Below are 27,831 nucleotides of genomic sequence, written 5' to 3'. Positions count from 1 at the left end.
GTTGAGAGATAATGAAAACCGTAAATCTTCCGAGCGATAGAGTTACTGTTACTGTTGTTAGTGTATTAAGATATGGATGTAGGTAAAAATCGAAAATTGATTTTTATGAGAACATTTTTTTTTAATAGAATTTCAATTTATAATTCAAGTATTAGATACCTAGTGTAAACAACAAGTGATCAAAAGAATATTCATCCTTTATTTCGGTTTTAATTTTATGTTTGTCAACTATCGGCATTAAGACGAATTTACGATATCCCTAACTAGAAAACCTTCAAAAACGTTTTATAGGTATGTAGTATGTATAAACCATGGAGTAACGGTTAGATTATATCCGCCATTCTTGCACGCTATCGAAGATAACATAGTGCAGTCATTGAAGCGTTATTGCTCCGATATTTTTTACTGTGAACCGATTTACATGAAATTTTGGAATTAGGCTCATCTTACCCTTAACTTAACTTACCAAATGTGAAAATGATCTGGACTTCGCACCCAACCTGGTGGTGGTTGCCACCCCTTCTCGGTGGTGTACATATTTTTTCAAAATAACCTCGGATATCAATAGAAGGCGTAATTTTGAGAAGAAAATATTCTATAAAGTTTTATGAAATTGATTATTGGTAATTCGGAAAATTTTCACGTTTTTACAACAATTATACAATGCCATCTAGCGGCGAGCAGATATATTTTATACATTCTAATGAAATAGGGTTTTGTAGTGTTTGAAATAAGCTTTAAAATGAGCAATGTTAAAAGTCTTTTGCAGGGGAAATGAGTGAGCTGTAATGAAAATAAGAGGAATATCTCATGGTTTTTCCTTTTATACGAAGATATATTGATATCTAGTTAGCCTAGACCAGTTCCATGCATATACAATATTGCGTTACCATAGCAACGAACAATAACTTATTAGAAGTGTCAGTGTAAAGTTTGACGTCAAAAAAGTAAACCAGAGTTACGTATCGAGTCATCATCAAGTATCTGTATTTAAAAGGGTTGAGAGGTAAGCAGATTTACTAAGATATGCTTAATACCCTTGGTGGTCAATGCCCTTCGTATGAGACCGTGAAACATTGGACTGCAAGCTTCAAAAGAGGTGAATTTTCCATTGAAGATGATAACCGATCGGGAAGGCCAGTTTCTGAATCTGAAGCACTGATTATTTCATACGAACACGTTCATCATATAGTTCACGTCAATTTGGACATGAGAAAAATTGCTGCAAAATGGATCCCCAAATGTTCGAATGTTGAACAAAAGCGTGCAAGGGTAGAAGCATCGCGTTCGATCTATGCTCGATTTGAAAACGATGTTGACTTCTTAAACCGAATTGTTACTATGGATGAGACTTGGGTACATTTCTACGATACAAAATGAAAGCAACAATCAATGGAATGGCGACACTCTGGTTCTCCAAGAACTAAGAAGTTTCGTGTCCAAAAATCTGTAGGAAAAGTTCTTGCTTCAGTTTTTTGGTATTGTCATGGAGTAATCATGATTGATTTTTTGGATAAAGGTAGAACAATAACTGGAGTTTACTATTAGACATTACTGACCACTCTACGGGAAAAAATTAAAGAGAAAAGACGCGGAAAGCTATCCAAAGGTGTTTAACGCCCCTGCACACAAATCTCATGTTGCCATGCAAAAAATTCGTGATTTGGGGTTTGAATTACTAGAACACCCCTCTTATTCACCAGATTTGGCTCCATCCGACTATCATCTGTTTTCTTAACTGAAAAAAAGTTTAAAAGGTCGTAAATTTTGTTCCAACGAGGAAGTAATAAAAGCTGTGGAGGTCTGGTTTACAGAGCAGGAAGAAACATTTTTTTTGAAAGGTCTAGAGACGTTGCAGGTTCGCTGTAATAAATGTATCCAATTAAGAGGAGAATATGTTGAGTAATAAAATATTTTGACTTTGAAATTTTGTTTGGTTCTATAGTAGGCTAAGAATTTTTCAATATATCCTCGTATGAATGGGTTTCATAAGTGCCATTTCTACCAAAATTAAAATTAATCGTATTCCATCTAGAATTAATTTTATTATAAAGAGTTTGATGGATTCTAGCAGTTTGGCTGCTTTAGTACACATATTTTTCAAAAAAATCTCGATTTTAAAAAAAAGCACCTTCTTTTGATAATATCTCAAAAATGATGAGAGATATGTAAAAAAGTATAATGATAAAGAATGTAGGTCTTTTTCTGACAAAAAATTTGGTCTATTATTTTTTCTGTCACACAAAAATTGACGGTGATATGATTATTTAAAGAGCGCGCAACAGTGCAATCACAGTCTCTCTCAAGCCCTTTGACCCTTCGCCGTTTTAAAATAAAAAGTTTTTCACTATATATTGTACTGAAAAAAGGTGTAGCTCTTTTAATTACCTTTAAAATGGTTGTTTATAAGTTGTGATAGCATTAAAATTGAAGCAGTTATTGTCCAAAAACTAATCGTATTTTTTTTCTACTTTGTATATATCACACATTTGAATGAAGGTAAGTATGTGTATTGCTCGGATTATCCCTGGTAGATTTTTAAGCTTATTGTCATATTAATTTAATCAGTTTCTTTCAAATATTTAAGTGAGAAATCGATTAAATTGTCACCATATTAACTGGTAGATTATGTAAATTACAATTTTTAATTCTGAAGATTTTTTAGGGTGTTTTTACATAAATATTCATTACTAATTAGCTCTGCCCTATATAAATAATATTTTAAGTACTAGAACTCGTTTATATTCTACCAAAGGTCGAAAGGGGGTTAAAAATTCGATAATTAAGATTGAGAACATAAAATATTATTTACTCTATACTTAAATCTTCTTATGTCATACCAAAGTAACTTTTTGTGATTTTTTCAATTTAGGGGTTGTTTGCAATAGTTGTAAGGTTTTCAAGGTATTGAAACTGATTTTATTATGAGGTAATTGTGCTAGAAAACACTTTACAATTTCACCCCTTAATATTAAACACGTTTTCTAGCGATAAAATGGCTCAATGTCAATGTTTCCATTAAGGGGTTAATTACACCCCTTAAAAATAATAGGAGCTCAGATCATTTTCACTTTTGAAGTTAAGGATAAGATGAGCCTAATTCCAAAATTTCAAGCAAATCACTGCACAGTAAAAAAATTCGGAGGTAGAACCAAATTTTTCGCTTTAATGACTGCACTAAAAGGCTGATATTTAAATATGCTTTCCGCTTACCTAGTTATAAAACTACGAGTACTTCGAAATAAAAATTTAAATTCATTGGCATCGCGCGGAACAACCCAATTGTGAATCGCCTTCCTTGTCATTTTCACATAAGATAAGATAGAAGTCAGGCCATGTACGAAGGAGATTTTAAAGAAGTTTCACCGTTACTTTACTACAACTACATATTTACACCCAAGGGAGGAAAATAGTGCGTGGATGGTAATATTCTAGGGAGGAGATGCATTTCCTTTTTTATAACAATCAATGTTACACTCTTTTATGAATTTAGCCGGGTTGATTGTGATAGGAATTATGTTGGGCAGACTAAGAGGTCCGTTAATGTTCGTTTTAAAGAGCACATAGCGGATTTGAAATTTGGACGGACCAAAAATCGTGTATTACTAAAAACGATGCAAGTCAAAATCTTGAAATAAATATAATGTAAAATTGAACCAAGGTGGTACCAAGGAAGAAAGAGAAACAACGGATCAGATAGTCACTCTTAAGAGTAGCTAAGAGCAAAATCTAGGCTTCACATTATGTCTATAGATTTTAAGCAGGCTTATGACACATTGGACTGAAATAAAATGTACGCTGCCTTAAATCTACTACGAATCCCGGAAAAAAGCGTGAAGTTAGTCAAGATGACAATAGATAACTTACACAGTAGAATAACGGAATTGTATCAGACAAATTTAGGGTTTAAAAGGGATTAAAACAAGGAGATCAAATATCAACAGTGGTTTTTAATCTGGTAAAAAATTTACGAGATACACATAAAAGAGCTCATTTTTCGCCATAAACAGCAAATAATTGCATATGCAGATTATTTAAGTGAATGAAAGATTATGGATCAAAAATAAACCAAGAGAAAACAAAGTATATGGTGCTAAGACAAAATGTGATTGGTAGAAACGAATATGTAGATATTAAAGCGGGATAGAATAAAAAATAAAAGATAGAAGTTTGTAAATTCGAAAAGCAACACGGTGAAATAAAAATGAAGAGTGTATAGAAATAAATAAGCGAATAGCTATGTTATAGTTACAATGTAAGTGAAACATGGGTTTTAAGAAAAGCTGAAGAAACAAAACTGGTTATATAGGCAAGGAAGTTGTATTTTTTGAGGAAGGAAAACAAGTGAAGCACTATGGAGAAGAAGAGCTAAAGAAGACTGAACGATCTGTGTAAATACCCATCAATAACAAGATACATAAAAGCTCAAAAAGTAAGACAGTTAGGATACACTGAAAGGACGCCAGAAAATAAATTTACAAAAAGGGCCAATCAAAAAGGGGGAGACAAAAGAAAAAATGGTTGGATGCAGTTCTGAATGATATTACAGACGTGGAGCGCAAATGTACAAAACTGGAACCTGTGGAGAACAATAAATTGATGATATGTTTATTATTCTTCAAATGTAAATTATTTTTTCGGTATTTACGATTGTAGTTTAGTCCCAGTTAGCCTTGTGAGACGTGAGAACATGTTGTGATTTATACTTTTTGGATCGTATACGAATTTTTTTCCTTTTCGTAAATACAAACTTTCAATTTTAAAATTAGTAAAATGAAAGAACTTTCCACCAGGTGTTTTAACAATATAAAACGTTCAGGACTTCTTCGAAAAACCAAAACCGCTGGAAAATAATGTATTATATTGATCAGTTAACGTGATCGACAACTCACGGCCCCGAAGATAGCAGCTCAGGTCAATGAATCATGGAAGCTGCCTTTGAGTACTTCTACAGTGAAAAGTAGATTGGGAGAAGCTGGCCTTTTTAGAAGGGTGACATCGAACAATGGGCTAAAGAACATAAAAATTGGACGCAAGAAGAGTGGGAGAGAGTTTTATGGAGTAATGAGTCAAAGTTTGAGGTTTTTTAGGTTTAAGAGAAATGTGTTCGTTGCGTAGATCAAAGGAAGAACGGGTGAAGCAATTCAACAGATTAAAGATAAGAGAAACAATTTCTATTAGAACAACCACCGAAGATTTCTGCAGACCTTATTAGTAGATAAAGGTAATTTATGAAATATTATGGGTACAATATGTCTATGTTTAGATTAGAATTTCTTAAAATAATGAAAACTTAAATTCCATGTTAAATGCCGAACTGTATAGTATCAGAAAAACATATACTCAGATCTGTACTGATTTATAAATACTGAAGTATAATCGTTTGTTTAAACAATATACGTAAATACGTTATTAGCAGAGAAATATGAATTTAATGAAGAACTAAAGTAGGAATCAGGCCAAAGAAAAATATTGAAGTTTCAAATAAAATTAGAAAGTTAATAAACATGAGAATAGGGAAATCGACAGCAAAAGTAATGACTGAAGAAATACCAATACAGAATTTGGATTTAAAAGTGAAATCAGACGAAAAGATGCTGAAAATCCTTTTCAATATCACTTCAGATGGAGCTATCAAGGCTATTGCTTTGAAAAGAACAGTAATAACAAATCAGACACAATTTTCCAGCAGATTTTTGGACACGGAACTGTTTAGATCTTGGAGAACCAGGGTGTCGCCATACCATCGATTGTTGCTTTGTTTCTGGGTCTCAGAAATGTACTCAAGTCTCATCCATAGTAACAATTCGGTTTAAGAAGTCTACAGCGTTTTCAAATCGAACACAGATCGAACGCGATGCTTCTACCCTTGCACGCTTTTTGTCGACATTCAAACATTTTGTAGCAATTTTTCTCATGTCTAAATTGACGTGAACTATATTAAGAACGCATTCGTATGAAATATTCAGTGCTTCAGATTCAGAAAGTGGCCTTCCCGATCGGTTATCATCTTCAATGGAAAATTCACCTCTTTTGAAGCTTGCAGTCCAATGTTTCACGGTCTCATACGAAGGACATTGATCAGCAAGGGTATTAAGCATATCTTCGTAAATCTGCTTACGTCTTAATCCTTTCAAATTTTAAGTACCTACTTGATGATGGCTCGATACTCAATTTATTGCGTAACTCTGGATTACTTTTTTGACGTCAAACTTTACACTTACACTTCTAATAATTTATTGTTCGTTGTTATGGTAACGTAACATTTTGTTTATGCATGGAACTGGTCTAGGCTAATTAGATATCAATACATCCTCGTAGTGACGAGTTGTAAGCCTACAGAATCAATTCTGCATAATTGAAAGCGAACTTTATCTTTTAATTATATCGTTAGTGCTTAGTGCTTCAATAACAATAAAAACCCTAATAGTTCCCCTTTTTGACGTACGCCTTTGTTTATACACGTATCTCATCGAAGAAGAAGTATAGCGGAGGATTACATGTTACTGAAACGCTTATTAAACTTTATAGGTTGTAAATTTATACTGCAAGGGTAGTTTGAGCTCTACTTGGCCAGCGATAATTTCATCCCCATGAATTTATCACCAGAGAAATTTAATACCTCCTAATGTGATATATTTTTAGATGAAAGACGTGAACCTGGAACCATCTTTTAGAAATAAAAAATACGGTGTAGGAGATGGTGAGCGGAAATAGAGCAGCGAAAAAAAGTTATGGATTGTGTGAATCGTGGAATGTTAAAAAAAGAAAATTATAGCTATCGATATCAATTATAAACCATCAATTGGTATTGTGTATATTCGAGGTTTTCCAATTTTTTATTTTAGAATATAAAACTGATTTTGAGACATTTTACACAGCTGGAATTCAAAGACCTAACTGATTTCTGTTATGTGTTAACGATAGTGATATTTCCGACATCGTAACCATTAGTATTCTGTAGTTAGAAATAAGTAGCGGAAATCTATCAAGATGAAATGATAAGCAGGTATTATTATAAATTATCACAAGTTCTTACTTCAAGTTACTCTAATTAAATGCAGTGAAAACATCTTCTTTTTATCTTGACCTAATGAGGTGATGACGACGGTGATTTCCGACCATTATTAGAGATTATAAAACCCATTTGGAACAAAACGGAAATGGAGAACAAGAATTGTGACGCATTTCGGAATTTGCAAATAATATTTCCAAATATGGTAGAAAAGAAATCGAAAAGTGAGAATATTTTTTGGCCCAGAGGTCCCTTAAAGTTATAAAAGATCCTCAGTTTCAATGTCTCTTATTTCTCAATGAAATAGCTGTTTGGATGTAATTCGAAAAAGTTGTTGAAGAGTTTTTGGAAAATAAAAAAGTGACAATTATGATGATTTTGTAGTTGACGGAAGAGCAGTAAATAAGTCATTGAATCATCGTTCTGCACTCACAATTCAATTTTTTCCATGACAATTAAGAAAATATGATTGATGAAGAAGACGAAGGTGAAAATTCTTTAAGAAATTCATCAGAAATTTTGGGATGAAAAGATGATTACTGTAAGTTGGGTTTGTGTTTTTTATCAACCTATAAAGAAAACGAACTACAATGAAAATTAAAGGAAAAGAATGGAGTATTTCAAAAAATTATTTCCGCAAGAAGTCCATGAGCACGATAAAGATGATATGAATGATTATGGTGAAATAATAGAATATGAATAAAAACCGATGGAAATGGATTGTAATGAGATAATCAACAAACTGGAACACAATAAAATAGAAGGATCAGATGAAATAATGATTGAGCTTACAAAGTCGGAAGAGATAACCTAACAAAATATGCAATAGACGCATTAGAAAAAATTTTAAGAGAGGCAGGAAAAACAGGATTGAAAATAAATCGGAAAAAGACAAAATAGATGAAAATTAAAAGAAAGAATTTCACAAACAAGAAACAGTAAAGTTGAATGACCTCAGCTTCGATGTAATCCACACCTTAAAGTACTTTGGAACAATAATAAGCAACAAAAAAGAGAAAAGACACAAAATTAATGCAGAATATAGGGCATATAATAAGTACAAAATTATAATGCAGAGCAAGATAAGAAGTCGAACAACAAAGTTAAGAGTCTACAAGATTGCGATAAAACCAGTAGTTACATAAACCGCGAAAACTATGAGACTAACAAATATGGAGGAAAAGCAACTAAGGATATACGAGAGGAGAATAATTAGAAAAATTCATGGACAAGTCCATGTTAGGAATAATGAGTATAAAGGAGTTATAAACTTTGAAATTAAGAATATATCAGAAAATGAGGATTTAGTAAACACAATTGGAGCAACACGAATATCATATATAATAAAACCATTTTCTTGCGTATATTTAAAAACTGACCCAAATATTGAATGACTAGGTATTCGACAATCAGAAAATCCCCTGTGATATTCTCTAGCTGCAGCTTCACTATTACCATTACAGAACCCACAAACATAAATTATATCGACATATTCTATGGTCGAAAAGCATGTGGCTGGAAAATACCTCTGAATTAGAAAGTACACAATCTATACATTATATATTTCAAGTTTGAAGAGGCCACCTTGTTTAGTATTTGTTTTGCAACCATCAATATGTTTGTAAACATGGAAAAAATTGGTCATCGTTATGTGATATAATACTTTTATTTGAAAGGCATTAGCCCAACCAATATAAAAGCTGAACTAGATTCTACTCTGGGTGAGATTGCTCCTTCGTTAGCAACAGTAGAATATTGGGTAGCAGAGTTTAAACGAGGACGTACGATCTGCGAAGACCAGCATCATAGTGGTCGACCAAATGAGGTGACGACTCCAAAAATGTTGAAGAAATAAATGAAATAAAAACAGTGTCATGAAGATTTTTCTATCGAGTGTTTGGCAATGTTTCACAGAAATAAAGCCGTTTCATAACACTTCATATCCGAAACAAAAGAACAATCAAAACAATGGACTAAAAAGGGTCCAAACAATGCAAAGACCGTTCCATCTGCATGCAAGGTCATGGCATCGGATTTTTGTGGTGGGCGTAGGATTATTTGCATTAACTACGTTTAAAAAGAAAGAATTATCAACAGCGATATTATGTGAAATTATTGCAACGTTTGAACGAAGGAATCAAGCAAAAACGGCCGCATTTGGCTAGGAAGAAAGTGTTATTTCATCAAAACAATGCACCAGTTCACATATCCTTTTATTGCAATTTATTGCAATGACTAAAATTAACGAATAAAGTTTGAATTGCTACCTAATGCACCCTATTCGTCAGATTTAGCCCACTCGGATTATTTCATGTTGCCAGATTTGAAAAAATGACTGGGTGATCAAAGATTTTTCAACAATGAAGATGTGATCTCGGTAGTTAGTGGCTATTTTGAGAAATTAGAAGATTCTTTTTATAAAAAGTGTATCGAACTTATTGAATATCGCTGGGAAAAGTGTATGGAACTAAAAGAACAAAATTTTTGTGGTTTCTTTATTGGGCCACACAAATAACAATTGATGATGATTATAAAGGGTATAAAATATCAAGAAAGTCAAACGTTCAACGCCAATAATGATTTTAAAATTTTAAAATTTTTATTTTGTACGGTTGAAATATTTTATTATCTGACATAAAATTTTAAACATTTACAATCAATGCAGATTAACGCATACACGAGGTTTGACATTTCAATCTATGCGATTTTTGTCTAAAAATTCAAAATTGAAAAACAATTGATTCTGACCTCAGTGATAATACAGTAAAGATGTAGATGAATTTATGCATACATATTAGATTATGTTGTAGGAATTTGTTCAAATTAAAAGCTTATTATGTGATACCTCCCTGAGGGCATCCTCATATGGTAAAAGTATGTAAGTTCGTCATGAATCGTTCTGATAATACAAGATTGATTCATCCTGAGTATTTCTATTGAATCTAAAAAAAATTAGAAACTCGCTAGGCGAAGTGAAAAGTTAAAGAGTTTTTTACATTGAAAAGTTATTCTTTCGTTGAGCCATCCTCGTAATATTAGAAATTGGATCACTAAAACTTTTATCAAACCACAAGAGCATTCGTACGTGTTTTCGAGACATCTAAAAACAAATTTCAAGTCACAAAAAATCCTCAAAGAAATAGAAATAATCGGAAGGAGAGAAGTATATAGTCAAGGTAGAGGACTACCTACATATTACAAGAAGCTTCGAGAGTATTATTAATCTAATAAGGGAGATTTTGCATGTAGCACTTCCAAGTTCATAAACTTTATAGCTGTGAGGGGAGATAAAAAAGTGGAACCAGTCAGTCATCAAAAATTTTCAAATTACAAGTTCTACCGAGATGTTCGTCTTTTTAGATTGATACATCAATTATGAAAAAAGTTTTTCTGCACTAACTTTCTTTCACTTCAAGGATAAAACCATATTTCACTGGAAAATTACGGTTTAGTAACTCTATTACAAAAGACAGGATGAGATTGAAAGTAGTAGAGAGGCAAAAATCCAATTAGCTAATAACAAAAATTTAATTACACTTTTAGTAGTTTTTTCAGACGGACTATGTTAATTTTTGCAGATTAGATAAGTTTCAATGGAATTATATGTTGTTTTTGTACGAAATTTATAACAAAAGGACACCCGACACACATTTTAATCCAAAAAAAGATTGTCAAAAACATTATACCGTGTGTTATATATAGTAAATTGGATCATTACTTCAAATTTTTGTGAAAATTGATGTTCTAAAGTTAGAATTTCTTGACTTCAACATTCAAGAAGTCGACAGAGCAAAGACGTTAAAAAATAGGAAATGTCCCAGACTCCATAATGAACTATAGTTTTTCAATATTAATTGCCGAAGACAATTATGCGAGGAACAATCAACATTTCGTCAATACACACGCGCTCATACCAAATTAAGAAAAGCAAAATAATGTTTACTCCCCGTATAAAATTCGGTAGATATCTAACAAACCCTCAGTCCACGTGGACTCATCATCTCCACTGTTTACCAATTAGAACATCGAACCGAAAACATAAATGCATTTTTATTGACCGAAGCTGTCGGAAGGCGTATGTACACAATTTCGTGCAGTCTCGTTATTTAATAGCCAAACCTCGTAAGTTGTGATTTCGCAATTTTTTTATGTCACAGCATTATTTTCACGTCATCAACTCACTCCCGAATTTTTTGCATCAAGTCCAGAAACACTCTGTATACTTATTTACTGGATATAAAAAATTTTTTGTCTACTTACTAATTTAACCGTGTTTCCGGCTTTTTTAAGTGCATCCACAGCGGCGGCGTGTGGTACATCAACAACGGGGACATCGTTAACCGATAAAATTGAATCATTGACTTTTAAACGACCATCGCTAGATGCCGCTCCTCCAGGTATTAACTTGGTGATGTAGATGGCGGTGTCATCGCCGATATGAGGATTATCGGTGCCTCCGGCAATGCTAAACCCGAGACCGGCGCCACCACGTTCAAGAATAATTTCTTCGTATTCCCATTCATCGTCGCCGTTCACCTAGAAAAAATAATGACACATCATGAGTAATGCAATGTAACACAATGAGAATGATTTTATCACTTTTACTTAATAAACTTGGTGTGATACACATAAAACGAATGATATACAAACTACCCAGTTGTAGTTATTTGCAGCTTTCTAGATAAATGTGATTAAATTGTATTCTTTTAAATAAATATATGCCCTAATTTTCAGAATATTTAATGCATCTATATGTGCCCATATTTTATCAAAATTTTTCATATATACTTAAATTTGATTTTTCCTTATGACTTACTGCTTGCAGGTTATGATTCCAGGTAAATCTTTGGGCCAATTACCTCCTGAAATATTTGATATCTGACTTTAAGGGCTTGTCCAACCTCGTTCACTCTGAGGGGTATCAGAATACGTGGTTCAAAACAGTACAGGAAGTCTATTTCTGTCAGTTCCTTTAGAACGCGCGTCGCTTTTTATTTCACAGCTTCGACATACTCAAATCTTGTTTCTTTTGATGCAGATTTGACCTAAGGAAAGAGGGAGAATTCGCACGGTGCAAGATACGGCGAATAAGGTAGGTGGTGTAACATTGAGATGTTGTACTTGGCTAGAAACCTCTTGACGGACAGTGCGGAAAGAGAAACCAGTTTTAGCACTATTTACATGTTTAAATTTTCATGTAAAATTTTACGCACTCATTCACGGTCAATGTCTATAGATTCAGCAATCGCATGAATACTTAGTCCACGGTCTCATCGAACAAGATTGAAAGGGCGACCCAAAGGTGAAACATCGATAAACATTCAATAAATTATGTTTAAGTTTATGTTTTTCTAAGTTTTATGTGAAATTCCACAACAATCCGTCGATCATTTTTACGGCAAATCAAAAAAACAGCCCCTATATAAACGAATGCAATGGCTGGGTTTTTAATTAACAAATGCACAAATAATACTATATTCTCCCTCTTAAATAACGTGTAATCTAGCCTAAATAGCCATCACTCCTCTGCAACAACTTTTTGTGATTTCGATTGTGTTAATCATAATATTTTAATTAACAAATTGCAATATTACGGTTTCAAGGGAGCACCCCTCGCATGTTTCAAGTCATACCTTACCAACAGAAATCAGCTTGTATGGGTTGATACAACGAGGTCTTCTTGCAAGAAAATAAAATATAGAGTGCCCCAAGGCTCAGTACTCGGCCCTATTTTGTTGAGGATACATCTCAATACATACTCAATTTGAGCGAATCTTCAAACTACAAAAGAGTTAGATATTTATTCGAATTAAACAGCAAGACTCACTGTATGGACTTCTTTAAAAGATTAAAAATTCTGACTGTTCCTTCCATATTCTTCTTTGAATCCGTTTGCCTAATTTTTCGCTTTTCCAATTTTAGAAAGGTCGTTGCATGGTTATCCACTTAGGAACGTGGTGCACGACCTTTATCTACCTACTCCACGTTCATAATTAGTTAAGGGCTCAATATTTTACAACGCAAAAAAATGCACAATCACTTGCCAATTGAAATAAAATCGATGTCATTTTTTTCCGCATTCCGCAATAATTTGAAGGCATATTTACTGGAAAGTGCCTTCTACTGGTTTAATTATTGCTATGGATTCATATACGACTTAAATATTAATTATTACCTATTACTATTACCTATATTTTGTTACTCACTGTGGTTTTCTTCTGTATATTGAAATTTTATTTTATTTATATCTTTATTTAGTTTTTTTTAGTTTTTATAAGCTTTTGTCTATAAATTGTAACAATTTTTTGACAATAAAACATTACTCTCTACGCCGATTCGTCAAAAGACAGCTGTCCATCGCTAACTTTTGGCGCATGCGTATTTTTCTGTAACAGCAGATTTCTGTTCTGATCTTCTGTCATACAGGATTTTTATCTGAAATAAATTGTTTGCAAAATAATGAATTTACCACTCTGTATGTATTAGTAACAACAGTGTCATTTGTTTTATAGCCTTATTTATCCTTATTGGATCGATCTCTAGCAGGTCAATTTTTTAGACATATCAAGGACTACCACATTCTTCAATATGCTTATATATACTTTAACTTTTTTATGGTAAACAGTGTTAAAAAATTCGAAATAATTTATAAAAGAAGTGTATACAAAACAAATTTATATTTAATAAAATCCATTAGAATATTCAAATTATAAATTAATGTTCAGTACCTACCATACACTCTTTATGAAGTCAATTATACACATATTAGTAGAAAATATTGTGATAATTTGTAACTACTTATTGAACGAGGACTTTACGAAATGTAAATAACTAGTGGGTTGAAAATTTCGTGGGATAGCATAGAGAAAAAAAAATTATTTGTGAAAATTCTGCAGCTTAAGGCCAATTCATAAAATTGACTTTCCGTTTGCCGTTGCCGTTCGCAGGTGACGTTTGACGTTCGTACCAAATTCTACACCGTATTTATAAACTTGACGTTACTACCGTTAAACTAAAAATTTTTTTATTTTTTTGGCGTGCGTACTATTTTTTTTTGTTTTGTTTTTATTCAACCCAATTTTGAGGTCGGCAGTCACAAGCTGCCTACTAAAATAGAAGCATGAATAAAGTGATTAAATATTTTGCAAAGGCAAAAACTAAGTCGGTTAGTTATTTGTGCAATATACTGTAGATACGATAGAATGATTGTTGAAATTTTATTATTTTTAGGTTCTTGATTTTTGAATCTTTATAATTGAATTCAGAAATTCTTGAAACGGAATCTAATACACGAAAAAGAGAATTTTTAGAAATGGTTCATATTCATAAGAAAGAAAAAGCTATAAATGATGAAAAAACTTAGATAATTTAATTAAAATTTATAAGGACTAAGGAAAAATTAAATTTTCTTATTAGAAAAAATTTCTATTTTGATATTCATGATGAAGGTGATCTATTGATCAATATAAATACGCAAATTCTCAGTATCAATATCATATTTTGATAAAGACTTAAAAAAAAGTCGGAAGGTCAGTTTTATCTATCTTTCAAAAAATTATTTAAAAAAAAACTAATTTTGAAACAGAAGAGACCTAAAATCAAAAAGATTTAGAAACATAAACATATACAGAAGGTCTAAGGAATAAGAAATTAAAGAAATTTTTCATTTTTGACAATGTCTGTATTGCGTTTAATTACGAGGGTTGATTTCTTTGGTTAGTAAGTAGGCTTAGTATGTACACTAGTATATGAAACACAACAATTATCTCTACAAAATTTTAAGACACAAATTACCAGAATATTTGAACATAATTGTTACCTATACAGGGTGTTTTAAAAAATTGCAGGATAGATAGAAAATTAAAACGACACCTTCTAACAAAGTGTGGTGGAGCTCCATCGTGCATAAAAAATAGAAATCTTCGCTTGTTTAGCGTTAAATATTAAATATCTCGATAAGAGATTACTTAAAAAATCCAGGTACATATCAATATTTAAATTTTCAGGTAGAAAGTGATAACCTATTAATTTGTTACCTAAAGCCCAAACATTTACTTTAAATGAGTGTTAAACATAACTTGTCCAGTAAAAGTGGACTCGTCCGTAGAAAGAAAGCATTTTAAAAAAATTTGGATTGTAATGTTTCACTAAAATCCTCTCTAACCGGTAGATCGTCTGGCAAGATTTCCTAGACTTGTCTCTAATGATGAAGATGTAGCTGTTCCTGTTCAAGTATCCTTCAAGTACTTGAAGAAGACGTATTTGTTTGTCTTGTCACATTCCTTGGGGATCCTCATTCCTTTTCATCAACTAAATTTAAAATAATATTTTCTTTATTAATGGTTCTTGTTGTTCTTGGCCTACCAGAATTTATTTTTCTAGGTTTCTTGACAACGTCGTTCAATGGCTCTAAATGTATTTTCACTTGGTAAGTTTCTTCGAGGAAACTGTTCTACATAATGCGTAACAGCTGCACTAGAGATGCCTAAACACTCGCCTAAGGTTAATAACATGTCCAGTGAAGGATTTACGAATTTGCCGCCTAGGGACCAGACCTGATTTGCCGCCCTGCCCAATACCATGTAATGGGGTGACTTGTGAGTAGGTGGAGGGAAGTGGGGAATAGGCGTAGGGGAAGTGCGATGTTTTCAAGGTTGGCAAAGTTGGAAGCTAGTAAAATTTCTTGCGTGACTAAGGAACTAAATCTCAATTGTCTAAAATATGACGATACAGATTAATGGGACCTTTAAATTATCTCTGCAGTCAGTTGAATGATGAAACAGATTTGTCTCGATGAGAATATTATAAAAATAGTATGGGGGAATGGAACTAAAATCGCAACTTCAGTTTACTTACATATCAACTGAAATGTTTATGATGTATATCAAGTTTTCAAAGTTATTTGTTACAAAACAATGTTTATTAAAAAACACAAACGTGGAACTGGAATGACAACTATTTACATTTTATAATAGTTTTCGTCTTGATTAACCCTTAGCAAATACGTCGATTATCTCATTGAAGTCCAACACTTTAGTTATGTCGTTAAGACCGCCAGTCATTTGAGCCGATCGTTGGTAGGTAGTTTTTTAGTCGGTTCATAACTGAAAAGGATCGTTCAGCTGAACAATTCGAGAAAGCCATGGTCAACACAATTTTGATACATATGTCCACATAAGGGTAGATCTGTCTTATCCCATGATAATGGATGATTTTGTAAAGATTGAAGAATGTTTTGCGGTGATCTTCTTCGAGGCATAAACTCTTCAAGTAACCAAAAAAGTGAAGACATTCACACATGCAATACCAGAAATGAATATGTCGAACAGTGAACTTATTTCCTTGTAAACAGATTTTCGTTTCGACAACTCTCTCAGTAACCTGTCAAAAATCGCTAGAAACGTGTTTACTTTGAAGCAGTCCCGTCCGGTTTGTAGCTTTCTTTTCTTTCTTTCTTTTCTTTTTCTTCTTGAACTATCCTCATAATGAGATATTTTTGATTTTTCGATTGCTTTCCCTTCAAAAACTGCGTTCGGGAATGTGATACATAACCATAAAGAGAGCCGTAAATATGTGCTACTGTTGAAAGATTTATTTCCTTGGATTCAAGTGTCTTGCTTGAAATATTTAGTTTGTCTAGCAATTGACAGATAAAAAAACTTTTTCCTTATTTTAAAATTTTGCCGCACCTTAAATTTGTAAATACGGCACTGAATAAGTCCGTGTATTCAAAATTTGAGTACATTTTGATTAACAATATCTAATTTAACAAAGAAGAAAGTTTCAGAAATGTAATTATTATTGACTTAACGTCTAAACTATTAATGAATGACAGTTTTCCATGGAAAACTCAGAGAAAATCTATTATTGTGTAAAATTCAAAGTTAAATAATTGGTACTCAGCTATTGGGGGCCTTGGTATGAAAGAAACAACAGTTTGGGTCCCAGAATCGCAATACATGATCATCAAATTGTTGTTTGATTCATATTAAGCCCTCCAATAGCTCAGTGCCCATATTTATTTAACTTTAAAGAACTAAACCGATTAGGCTGAATTTTTGTGAAACGTTACCAAAAACGAAAGTTTTCAGTCCCAGTTTTTTTAAATGTATCCGTTTTTTCGATGGGGTCTCATTTACGCGACAAAAACTTTTCAATTCACATGATGCTTACTAATTAATAACTTTATACCGGTTATAACTTCATAATTTTCAAATAAAAATATTACGAATACGGATGGCGTTTTTTAGTGAGCAAACCCCAAATATTTTTCAGTTTTCTATCTATGATAGAGACGGTATCACCTTTTTTTAAACATCCTGTAAAACTGACATTCAAAACCTAAATTTTATACAGAGAAATGTAATTAATTCACCTACACATCATAAAGAAATATATAAACGTTCCTTTTATTATCAAGTGTCCTTGTTAAGTGACTATTTGGATGTTCCTTAAGTGTCTTATGTATTTACTGCGTTTTGTACGTGTATGTTTTAACAAACTTTATTAGTTTTGTTCCAAAATATCTTGAGTTGGTTAGTGCGGAAAAATTGGTCAATTGACTAAGACAAACCTCTTATTTACCTTCTTATGTATTACAATAATATTTTGTTCAATCAATGGTAAATAATTAATGATTTTTTATCAAGATTATAAAGTATTATTATTTATTTCAATTTTGTTATTAGTTTTTCAATATTGACTGCCACTGGTACTAGGTGCTGTGACTTTGGGTCATGCAATTTCTAGTTCAAGATCATTTGCATATTTAAATAAATGAATGCATATCGAAAGAAATAAAAATCTTAAGAACTTCTAATTATATCAGTTTACTTAATAGCCCTGCATTAAAAATGGGAGATATTGTTATTTTTTTTCTATTTGAAATTGTTTTTTCAAAGAAATAATCTCAAAAAGTGTTTCTACTGGTACTGTTATTTCTATACAGTTCTACTTAATATAATTACTGATATTCTACAAAGATATAAAAGAACAATTCCAGAAGTAACTGGCCCAACAAAGAAAACACAAAAATTTTGGAAACAATATATTTTTCAACGTAATCTCCTTTTAGCTCCATAGACTTTTTCCAGCGATGTTTAATAAGTTTGATACCATTTTCATAATAAGAATCGTCAAGCTCTTCAAAATAGCCATTAACTGCCGACATCACTTCTTCATTGTGGGAAAATCTTTGATCATCGAGCCTTTTTTTCAAGTCCCTGGACAGAAAATAATCCGAGGGGGCTAAATCTGGCGAATGGGGTACATAAGGTAGCAAATCAAACTTTAATTCATGAATTTTGGTCATTGCAATGTGTGAGATGATGCATTGTCTTGTTGAAACAACACTTTCTGTTTAGCCAAATACGGCCGTTTTTGCTTGATTTCATCGCGGCAACGTGAAAATAATAACGCATAAAAATGACTTTTTCACGATAGTCAATGAAAATTATTCCACGCTCATCCCAAAAAACCGACACCATATCAACTAGGTCGCGCACTTTCAGTCGATCATCATCCTGCACCGCTTTGTGGATTTTCTTCAACATTTCTGGAGTCGTCACCTCATTTGGTCGACCACTGCGACGCTGGTCTTCGCAGGTCGTATGGCCTTGTTTAAACTTTGCTTCCCAATATTTTACTGTTGATAACGATTATGAATAATTCTTTCCATTTAAATAGTAAACAACGTGGCGTCTTCAAACTTGAAACATATGGTGTGTGGATTGTGTTCTTTCTATTATTCTGAGGTTAGAAAAATTTTTTGTTCAGAATGTTGTGCTCCACATTTTTTGTCTTGGATGTTTGTGTCTCATAGTTTACCGCAATTCAAATGGTTTTTGAGTACATGAACCCATTTTAAGGTGAAAATTTTGAGGTTATGAGCAAATACCCGAGATACTTTTTTTTAGTTGGGATACTAGTGGAGAATTTTGTACTTTTGTACATTTTTGTTACGGCAATTTTTTTTCTAATTCCCAATGGATTTCGAGTTATTCGCGTTTCAAAATGTTTTTGAGTTTCCAAGCCCCAAAATTTCGAAAATCCGTGCCCGTAACTTTGTTAAGAGTTGCTAGACTTATTCAATATACCAATACCTCCCAGAATCTAGAAAATCAAAATCGCCCATTCTAATTCAAGCTCAAAATCGCCTAATTTACCTGTACTATAATACATATAACCAAAGAAGATACATTTTATGGATATTATCAGGAGTCTTGTTGAGGCATTGCTGCCTTAATGAACAGCTTAAGATGCTAGGTTAGGTAGGTATGGAATATAAGATTAAGATCTATAGCAGCTGAAGCCATCCCAAATCCTGTACTTTCTTTTCTTTATTTCGCTAGTCGAAAAAGCTACCTGCGAGGTGGATGCCGCTGATAAAAAGTACGAACCCTTCAAAAATTCACACAAATGTTTGGATATGGCCAAATGTAGTAGAAGTGAATTTTTTCGTCGATATATCAGTAGATGAAATTTGGGTACATCATCATACAAAATTCGAAAAACCGCCCTCGTTAATCAATTTTACGTATTTTTGAGTCCCATTTAGATGAAAGGTAATTTTACACTTTGGCTCTAGAAAATCGAAAAATCATCCGATTTCGATAAATTTTTTTTCAAAATCTTCATTTTTACGGCGAATTTACGAAAACAATAATGGGAAAAAAAATGAAAACTCATATTGGTTAGGTTAGGGGGGGTGTGCTAAGAATTCAAAACAAATGTTCACATTCGGTCTGCTTTTCAAACAACCCTTCCCCACAACCCTTCCCCTCACCCCTCGCCTTATGTTTATATAACTTAAATGATTACTTAATAAAAAACGTATAAACGATTATACGTGAGAAAAGGTCAATTTTAAGAGAAATTGTTATTATTTTTAATTGTAAAAACAAGATAAATCAACATTTTTGTATAAATTTGTTTCGTTTTTTTGTGTAGATTATGAAAAAAACAGGGAAGAGTACGATTTCCGTGGCGCCGCGATTTGTCTTAATTAGGCCAATATAAATTGAAAATGAAGAATGAAATTTTTTTATATCTCGCTTCGTTTTCGAGATATCAAATAATATCGAATAATCAAACGTTAGTACAAAATTTGCTTTATTGAACAGATGGCGTTCAATACTTCGTTTCAAATGAATATTTTATCACTCTTCAAATTCAATATGAATCTTGTAATTCAATAAACAAAGATTTTTTTATTTAGTTTTTTCATTATTTACCCTGATACTCCAAAATTATATTGAAAAAAAATAACAGATTTTTATAACAAAATGAGCCATTTTTGATAACTTTCATTACTCTGTGATGAATTTAACTTAATATACCATAAATACATGAATTAGTTGATGCTTTCATGAAGAATTGTCGGTTGTTTTTCATTATTTATAAAATAGAAGCTCCCCATTAGAAAAAAATAATAATAAACTAAAACTAAAATAATCCTCACGCGAAGAAAATTTTTTTGCTGTAAAAAATTCATGATTTTTGAATTTTCACACTCAAAGTGCACCACGAGAAGGTTAAGAAAGGTTGATATAGACAAATATTAAATAAAAATAAATTTTTCCAACCTAGATATCTCGAAAACGAAGTGAGATATCGAAAAATTTTATTCCTCATATTTTCATGTATATGTGTTCCTTATATAAGGCCGATTTACAAAATGGCATAGTCAAATCCAGGTGCCACGAAAATCGTACTCGTGCCAAAAAAATGTAACAATTTCATTTGATTATTTGGAAAAAAGTTATCATCAATTATACGTGAATGAGTGCATTTTAATGAACATTTAAAGCACTGAAACCAATATAAGTTTTCATTTTTTTTATTCTCATATTTTTTGCAAATCCGCCGTAAAAACGAAGATTTAAAAAAAAATTCATCGAAATCGGATGATTTTTCGATTTACTAGAGCCAAAAAACGAGGGGATCGCGAAAGTATAAAATTACTAGAGTTATACAAATGATGTAATTTTTGTAATAAAAAAATTAACGATTGTTGGAACCTACCAATCGTTTTAGAAGAGTTGTTGACCCATTTTTCGCTTCACAGCTCATTTGGGTTACGTCCATTCCACGCGACGTAATGCAAAAACAAAACACTCGCGTCTAAACAGCGACAAAAAAAAACAAAAGCAATCGATATATATGTTTATATAGTTCACTGAGCGCACTAATACCAATTTCCTATTTAGAAAAACTGGAATTGAAGACAATTCATATAATAAATACATCATTATGTGACTAATGTAGAAGAGGAATTTTTTTCTATTTTTATTTATATCCATTAGAAAAATTTGATATTCAAATTAATGATTTTCAACATGAAGAATTCTTAATAGATATTCTACTAGACGTATATTTCTAATCTGAAGCTAAAGCATGAATTATGTATTTCGGAATGTAATAGACTTTGTTGATATCTCGTCTTACGAAGATTCTATTTACATTTTCAATTATGTATTAAAATATATAGTAACTATGCAATTTAAATTTATATTGAATATTAAATATTACAATTTTAAACACTATTCAATTTCAGTTTTCCTATTATAATCAATTCCATAATATAAATTACACCACACAATAGTTTTATAAAACAATAACAAACAACACAAATATTTTTTTTTAAAATCGAGAAAAAATATAACGGGTCATTGAATCGACCCTGAACGCGCACTAGACTAAATTCTAAAAATCGCAACAGCAGAAAATGTTGGTTAGTCTGTTTCCTACGATAAACCCAACCCACTTTTGTCGTGTGGATTCTATTTGCGATGCGTTACGAGATGGGCCAAAAAATTGTAAAAATTCACGAGGCCGTTCAACAACGCGTATTTTAAAATTATTTACGGATCTTACATCAAGATAAAATCACTGCCGTACGAATATAGTTAAAAGAGGGTAGTAAGTAGAACTCTAATCAAATAAAATAGCAACCGCTTTGTCCAATTTTAATTTGACTGTAATGTGTATAAACAAAGAATGAAGACCGCACTATGAGTAAATCCGATGGCATAATTATATGTTCTCTCCTTGAATTGAGGTTTGATATATCTATTAACATTAGGTTGATTTATAACGTTATTTATTTCCATTGCTTTTATAGCTATAGCAGGCGTCTCCCATTTCAGAAAGATTGTTGAACGGCTATCTACTAATGAACGCGGAGCACGGCTCAATATTTTACAATGCAAAAAAATGCACAATCACTTGCCAATTGAAATCGAATCGATATCATCTTTTCCCGCATTCCGCAATAATTTGAGGGCATATTTACTGAAAAGTGCCTTCTACCCTGTAAACAATTTCTATTCTAGTAATAATATTCAATTCCGGAATTGCTGCATACTGGTCAAATGCTATGAACTTATATATTCGAGGTCGAGTAAAATAATAAAATCAATTTTTATGATGTCACATTATATAAAACTAGCAATAACCGTCGGGGCTTCGCCCGCGGTTTGTTGAACCTCGCGTAATATACATGTACTTTTTATTGACCCACAATAAACAATAGTAAAAGTAAATTAATAGTTTAATTCCTAATCCTAGTAAATTAGGAATTTAATTCGTAATAGCATAATTTCTAATTAATACTTCGAATGTAAAACAAATAAAGAACCATTTCCGATATTTCATTTATGCCACGGCGAGAGATATTTTTATGAAACAAATTATTGTGATTTCTGAAAACGGCCTCCTTCACATTATGAAAAAATCATATATCTATGCAGAATTTGCTGCGTATAACGCTGCAAGCCCAATTTCATATTTAACCCTTTTGAAAGAAATCAAAAAGAAATTTCCCGGGACCCATTTCTAAAAAAGAATCGCTTTGATATCTCATTTCGTCATGAAGAATTGCTAAATATATGGTTCGGTAATAAAAATTTTTGTTCAACTCTTTGAACCCTTTCCAAGTCGAATTTTTAAAATCGCAAAATTTGGTTTTTAGGTATTTGTACGGAGAATGTTTTAGTGCAAAAACGGAGTCGATATCTCAATTAGCGAGGGAGAAAAATGAAAAAATCGAATTTGCAAACATACCCCGTTTTGCCCCTTTAAAATCGAAATTTCGCAAAATCTTTTCTTAGCGCACCGATGCCACTTTGACCATTCTATAACTCCCTGATCCATTAGTGAGATAAGTGATGTGACATTTGGTAGTAAACAGCTTTTAAGTCCCCTTCCATTAATTCCTCCTCAGACGTGATGGTGCTTTATTCAACAGTAATACAGTATGAGCTGGGGGATTTTCAACAGATCGAACGAGCTCGTCGATAAACCAAGATTTGGAAAGATTGCAATCCATCTAAGCAGATTTTTAATTGCTATAATAAACCGACAAGGAAGATTCTTAGATTTACCAATAACGAACAGGGGAAGCTTGTGTATTCCTCTAGGAGTAATGTTTAGGTATAAGTTTCATTTCTGCCGCGGTATCATTTGATGAAGCGAGTGTTTTTTTGGAAGCATGTCATAGTTTAAACTTGTCTTGTGAATGTTATACACTTAGCAAGGTAACAGTTCATATTGTTCGACCATTTCATGAAACTTAACTGAAAACTTCTTGGCTACCTCAGCATCAGCGGATAGTTTTTCTCCAGAAATTGGTTTTCCAGCAATATATCCAGACTTCTGTGGTTCAAGCTTCTAGTTTTTTGTGCAAAGCTATTGCCTTTTCTTTTATTATGAGCCCAGATATCGGGGTTCCTTTATTTCTCTTTTGACAAAACCACATCCATAATGCGTTTTCAAGCAGTTGAAGTTCAAGCTTTTTCAATGTGTTTTCAGCATATATTGTCATTGTCTTTTCGATTTTTTCTCCAATCTTTTATCGTCGTAACGCCTATATGATTTCGTTGGCTATTTTTTAGAGTGATTCCGCTTTGTACAGTTTTTGTGGATCTGATAATTTTTCATTGATTTACATGAAAGAGTAACGTGTATATTTAACAGAAGAAAACTGTCGATTCGAGAGACATCGGAATACTAAAGCTGACAAGCGATGAGGAACATACCAAAACTTTCGTGAAATCATTTATTAAGTGGAAGGACACAATCCCAATTGCTGCGAACAGAGACGATCTGGATCTTTTTGATGTTTTCTTGTACATCTTTTTCGTTGCGCTCTGTTCGGTGTCTTAAGGGATTCAGAATATCAGTTGGATTGGACGTGTTCCAAAAACGATCTAGTGTTATTCGAAGTAGCTTCTTCTCTTTCTTTGAAGGACGATAATGTACGATATAAAGTGAACTATAAATTTGACGAACATAATCATTATTTTGATGAAAACTTTGCAACCGTTTTTCTGGCGTAAGTCTATCGATAATGAAATGTCAAACCGAATTACACAAAATTTACATTTACACATTTTACACATTTACACAAAACGTTTGGTTTATCGGATATACTCGAGGCACTCGTGGACTTTGTTTTAGGATACTCCCTGTATGTAAAATATCGACATATTATTTTTATGCCACCATAGGGGTAAACCATGATTTGAAAGAAACAAAAAATCAAGATAAATTATGAATAGAAATATATACTTTGTTTGACAATAATTCAAAAAGATTTTACACCTTTCGGTTAATCAGTTGGTAAAGAGGTTAAATCAGTTACTTTGATATTGAAAAAATGTTTTTCATTTTATAATATAGTGAATTATTTGTAGATACTATTATTTGTTCAAATGCAAATGGATGATATATAAATTAGTAGATGAAACATATTATCTCATCAACTCAAATATATCATTTTATACATTCATTTTTTTTTAATTACAGAGAAATTAATAAGTATTTAGTTGGAGAACGATTATTATTTTGGCAAAGTTTCAATTTTAACAAATTATTTTTAGAGATGACAGAAGCGTGAAATATCAAATACACGTGAACCAATTTCAGAGTTTATTTTGATTATTATATGATTGTGAGCTCGCATACAAATCAACGAAACGTGAATAATCTATATTTATTATTAGAAAAAAGTGATTTTTGTGAAGATAATATGAAATTGGATGAAATTTCGAAATATCATTCGAAATAGGTGTTTCCAATCGCTACCATGGATTACTCTATTAGTCATAAACTGATAACTGTCCTCCGTAAACTTGTGTTTGCAGTGTAGGGCAGTCATTGAAGCGTTATTGCTCCGAATTTTTTTACTGTGAATCGATTTGTATAAAATTTTGGAATTAGGCTCATCTTACCCTTAACTGAAAATGATCTCCGCACCCACCCTGGATGTGGTTGCTATCCCTTCAAAGTGGTGTAATTTTTTTTAATCAAAATAACCTCGGACATCAATAGAAGGTCTAATTTTGAGAAAAACATGTTCTATAAAGTTTTTCAAAAAACTCAATACTTTTCAAATTATTGGTAATTGAAAATTTGGAATTTTTTATACGTTTTTCATCGGTTTTTTGCAAATATCTCCAAAATTATGCATTTTAACGAAAATTTTATGATGAAAAAATTGTAGCGGATAAAAAACTAAACAAATCGGTTTTTCATAAAGTGTTCTAAGTGCAATATTGAACGAGATATTAAAGATCAAAGCCGTTTTTTATTTTGTCTCAAATTTAATCGATGTCTACAATGCCATCTAGCAGCTAGCAGATACATTTTATGCATTCTAATGAAATGGGGTTTTGTAGTGCTTGAAATAAGCGTTAAAATAAGCACTGTTAAAAGTCTTTTGCACGTAAAATGGGTTTCACAAGTGCCATTTCCACCATAATTAAAATTAAACGTATTCCGCCTAGAATTAACTTTAATATTAAGAGTTTGATGGACTGTAGCAGTTATGCTGCTTTAGGATACATATTTTTCAAATAAATCACGATTTTATGAAAAAAAAATTTTCGAATTTTTAAAAAAACCACCTTCTTTTCATAATATCTCAAAAATGATACAAGATACGTATAAAAGTATAATGATAAAGAATGTAGGTCTTTTTCTGACAAAAGTTTTGGTTTATTTTTTTTTTCTGTCACACAAAAATTGACGGTAATATGATTACTTAAAGAGCGCGCAACAGCACAATCACAGTCTCTCTCGAGCCCTTTGACCCTTCGCCGTTTTAAAATAAAAGGTTTTTCACTACATATTGTACTAAAAAAGTTGGTAACTCTTTTAATTACCTTTAAAATGGTTTTATATAAGTTGTGATAGCATCAACATTGAAGGACTTATAGTGCAAAAACTAATCGTATTTTTTTCTACTTAGTAAACTGAAAATTTTGGAGAAAAGTGGAAGTGCACAGTAATAGAGACCCAAAACTATTGTCTTATGTATATATTATATTATTTTCGTTTTTTCAATATGATTGATCAAGAACTAAACCTCAAATTTGTAGAAGAAGTGGAAAAACAGTTCTTGTGACACTACAAACAGTCTAGAGTTCACATTTTGACCTAGGAATGTATGGATCCAATATTCTCTCTGCAGTTGTCTGCAGTATTGATAATAATTGAAATTAAATGACGTCTTCCTCATCTGAGTCTGAATACATTGAAAAACGTTTCACTGCTACACCAATTGATTTATTACTGATTACAAGTCGTATCCGTGTGCGCTCAAAAGTTTTATTTTGATTGCAAGACTGTTGCAAGATCATCTGGGTTGTAACCTTTGTTTGTGGGCGATCTCCAGATCCTCCAGATTTGACCCCAAGCGATTAACGGCTGTTTCCAAAACTTAATAATACATAGTACGCTTTTCTTAGAATAATTTTGTCAAATGTGGGTAAATGAGCGATTTGCAGATGTTGAACAGTCTTCATTTGAAGAAATTGTTCATTCTAAGTGGGTCTGGGTTTGAGCAAAGGGATCGCGATTATTTCGTTTATAAATTCAAACCGGCTACTATCTCGTAACAAATTAGTCACATGTCGAAAAGTATTCGATTTGAGGTAATAAAATATTAGGACATACCTTCTAGAAATAGAGTAGTTCTGTTCAATATGAAAAAATTTCCTTATAATAGAAAATTATCTATAGAATCAATAAATAATGTCGGCTTCCAATGTTCACTTTGTTTATTAAATAATCATACAAAAAGAAAGCTTTAATATTTGTAGGGACTTCTTCGTTGTCTAGGGTTCTTTTCTTTTTAAATCGCTGGTTAGAAAGAAAACACTTTTATTACAGAATTTAAACAATGAAAACACTTTACTTATGTATAATATAAATAAGAGAACTAAGGTTGGTAGTAAAAATATTCGTGTATGTGGTTTGTACGTTAAATGAGCTGGAGATTGTCTTAATTACGCGGGAAGAAGTCTTAGTTGCGTAATCTTTACCGTCTACGTCTTACTCCCGACTGACTCGACTGTTATTATCGGCTTTAGGCTGCTGAATAGAACTCGTGTTTGAGATGTAAAACCATTCTTTTGGATCAAATTGAAAAAATTGTGGCATTGCATTTTCAACCTGTCATTTTTTCTTTCACAAGAATTTCACCATAGATCTGAATAATTAGAAATCTGACGGTGCAAGGTCCGAACTAAATGCTGGTTGTGTTAGGGGTTCAATATCATCACGTTTATCGATCTTATTCTTTCGCAGTTCGTGGTTTAGCATTGTCTTGTTGTCAGAGTATCCGATTTCAGTGAACTTGGATATTTCATCGATGAAACCTCTTAAATTCACATCAGCTGTACACTATATGCCTCTGCATTGTTGGCTCGACTATCTAGAATGGTTTCTATCCGTTCGAATGGACCTCTCTTTGCGACAGGTTCTAATCATTGTCCTCTGTCTAACCAGTGATTTTCCTTGTTGGAGTTGTTAAG

General features: G+C 32.3%; 1 protein-coding gene across 14 annotated transcripts in view; it reads right to left on the bottom strand.

The window, feature by feature from the left end:
• Positions 1–27,831, bottom strand: part of LOC130450233 (disks large 1 tumor suppressor protein) — a 1,338,131-nt gene that overhangs the window by 234,188 nt on the left and 1,076,112 nt on the right. For all 14 annotated transcript variants that reach the window (XM_056788522.1, XM_056788521.1, XM_056788509.1 and 11 more), the window contains one exon: positions 11,276–11,551. In XM_056788522.1, coding sequence (XP_056644500.1) covers positions 11,276–11,551 — 276 coding nt within the window. The remainder of the gene's footprint in view (positions 1–11,275; positions 11,552–27,831) is intronic.

The sequence above is a fragment of the Diorhabda sublineata genome, chromosome 11, assembly GCF_026230105.1.
Source record: "Diorhabda sublineata isolate icDioSubl1.1 chromosome 11, icDioSubl1.1, whole genome shotgun sequence".
NCBI classification, from domain to species: Eukaryota; Metazoa; Arthropoda; class Insecta; order Coleoptera; family Chrysomelidae; genus Diorhabda; species Diorhabda sublineata.
Note: the sequence above shows the minus strand (reverse complement) of the source record. Positions and strands in the feature narration are given on the sequence as shown.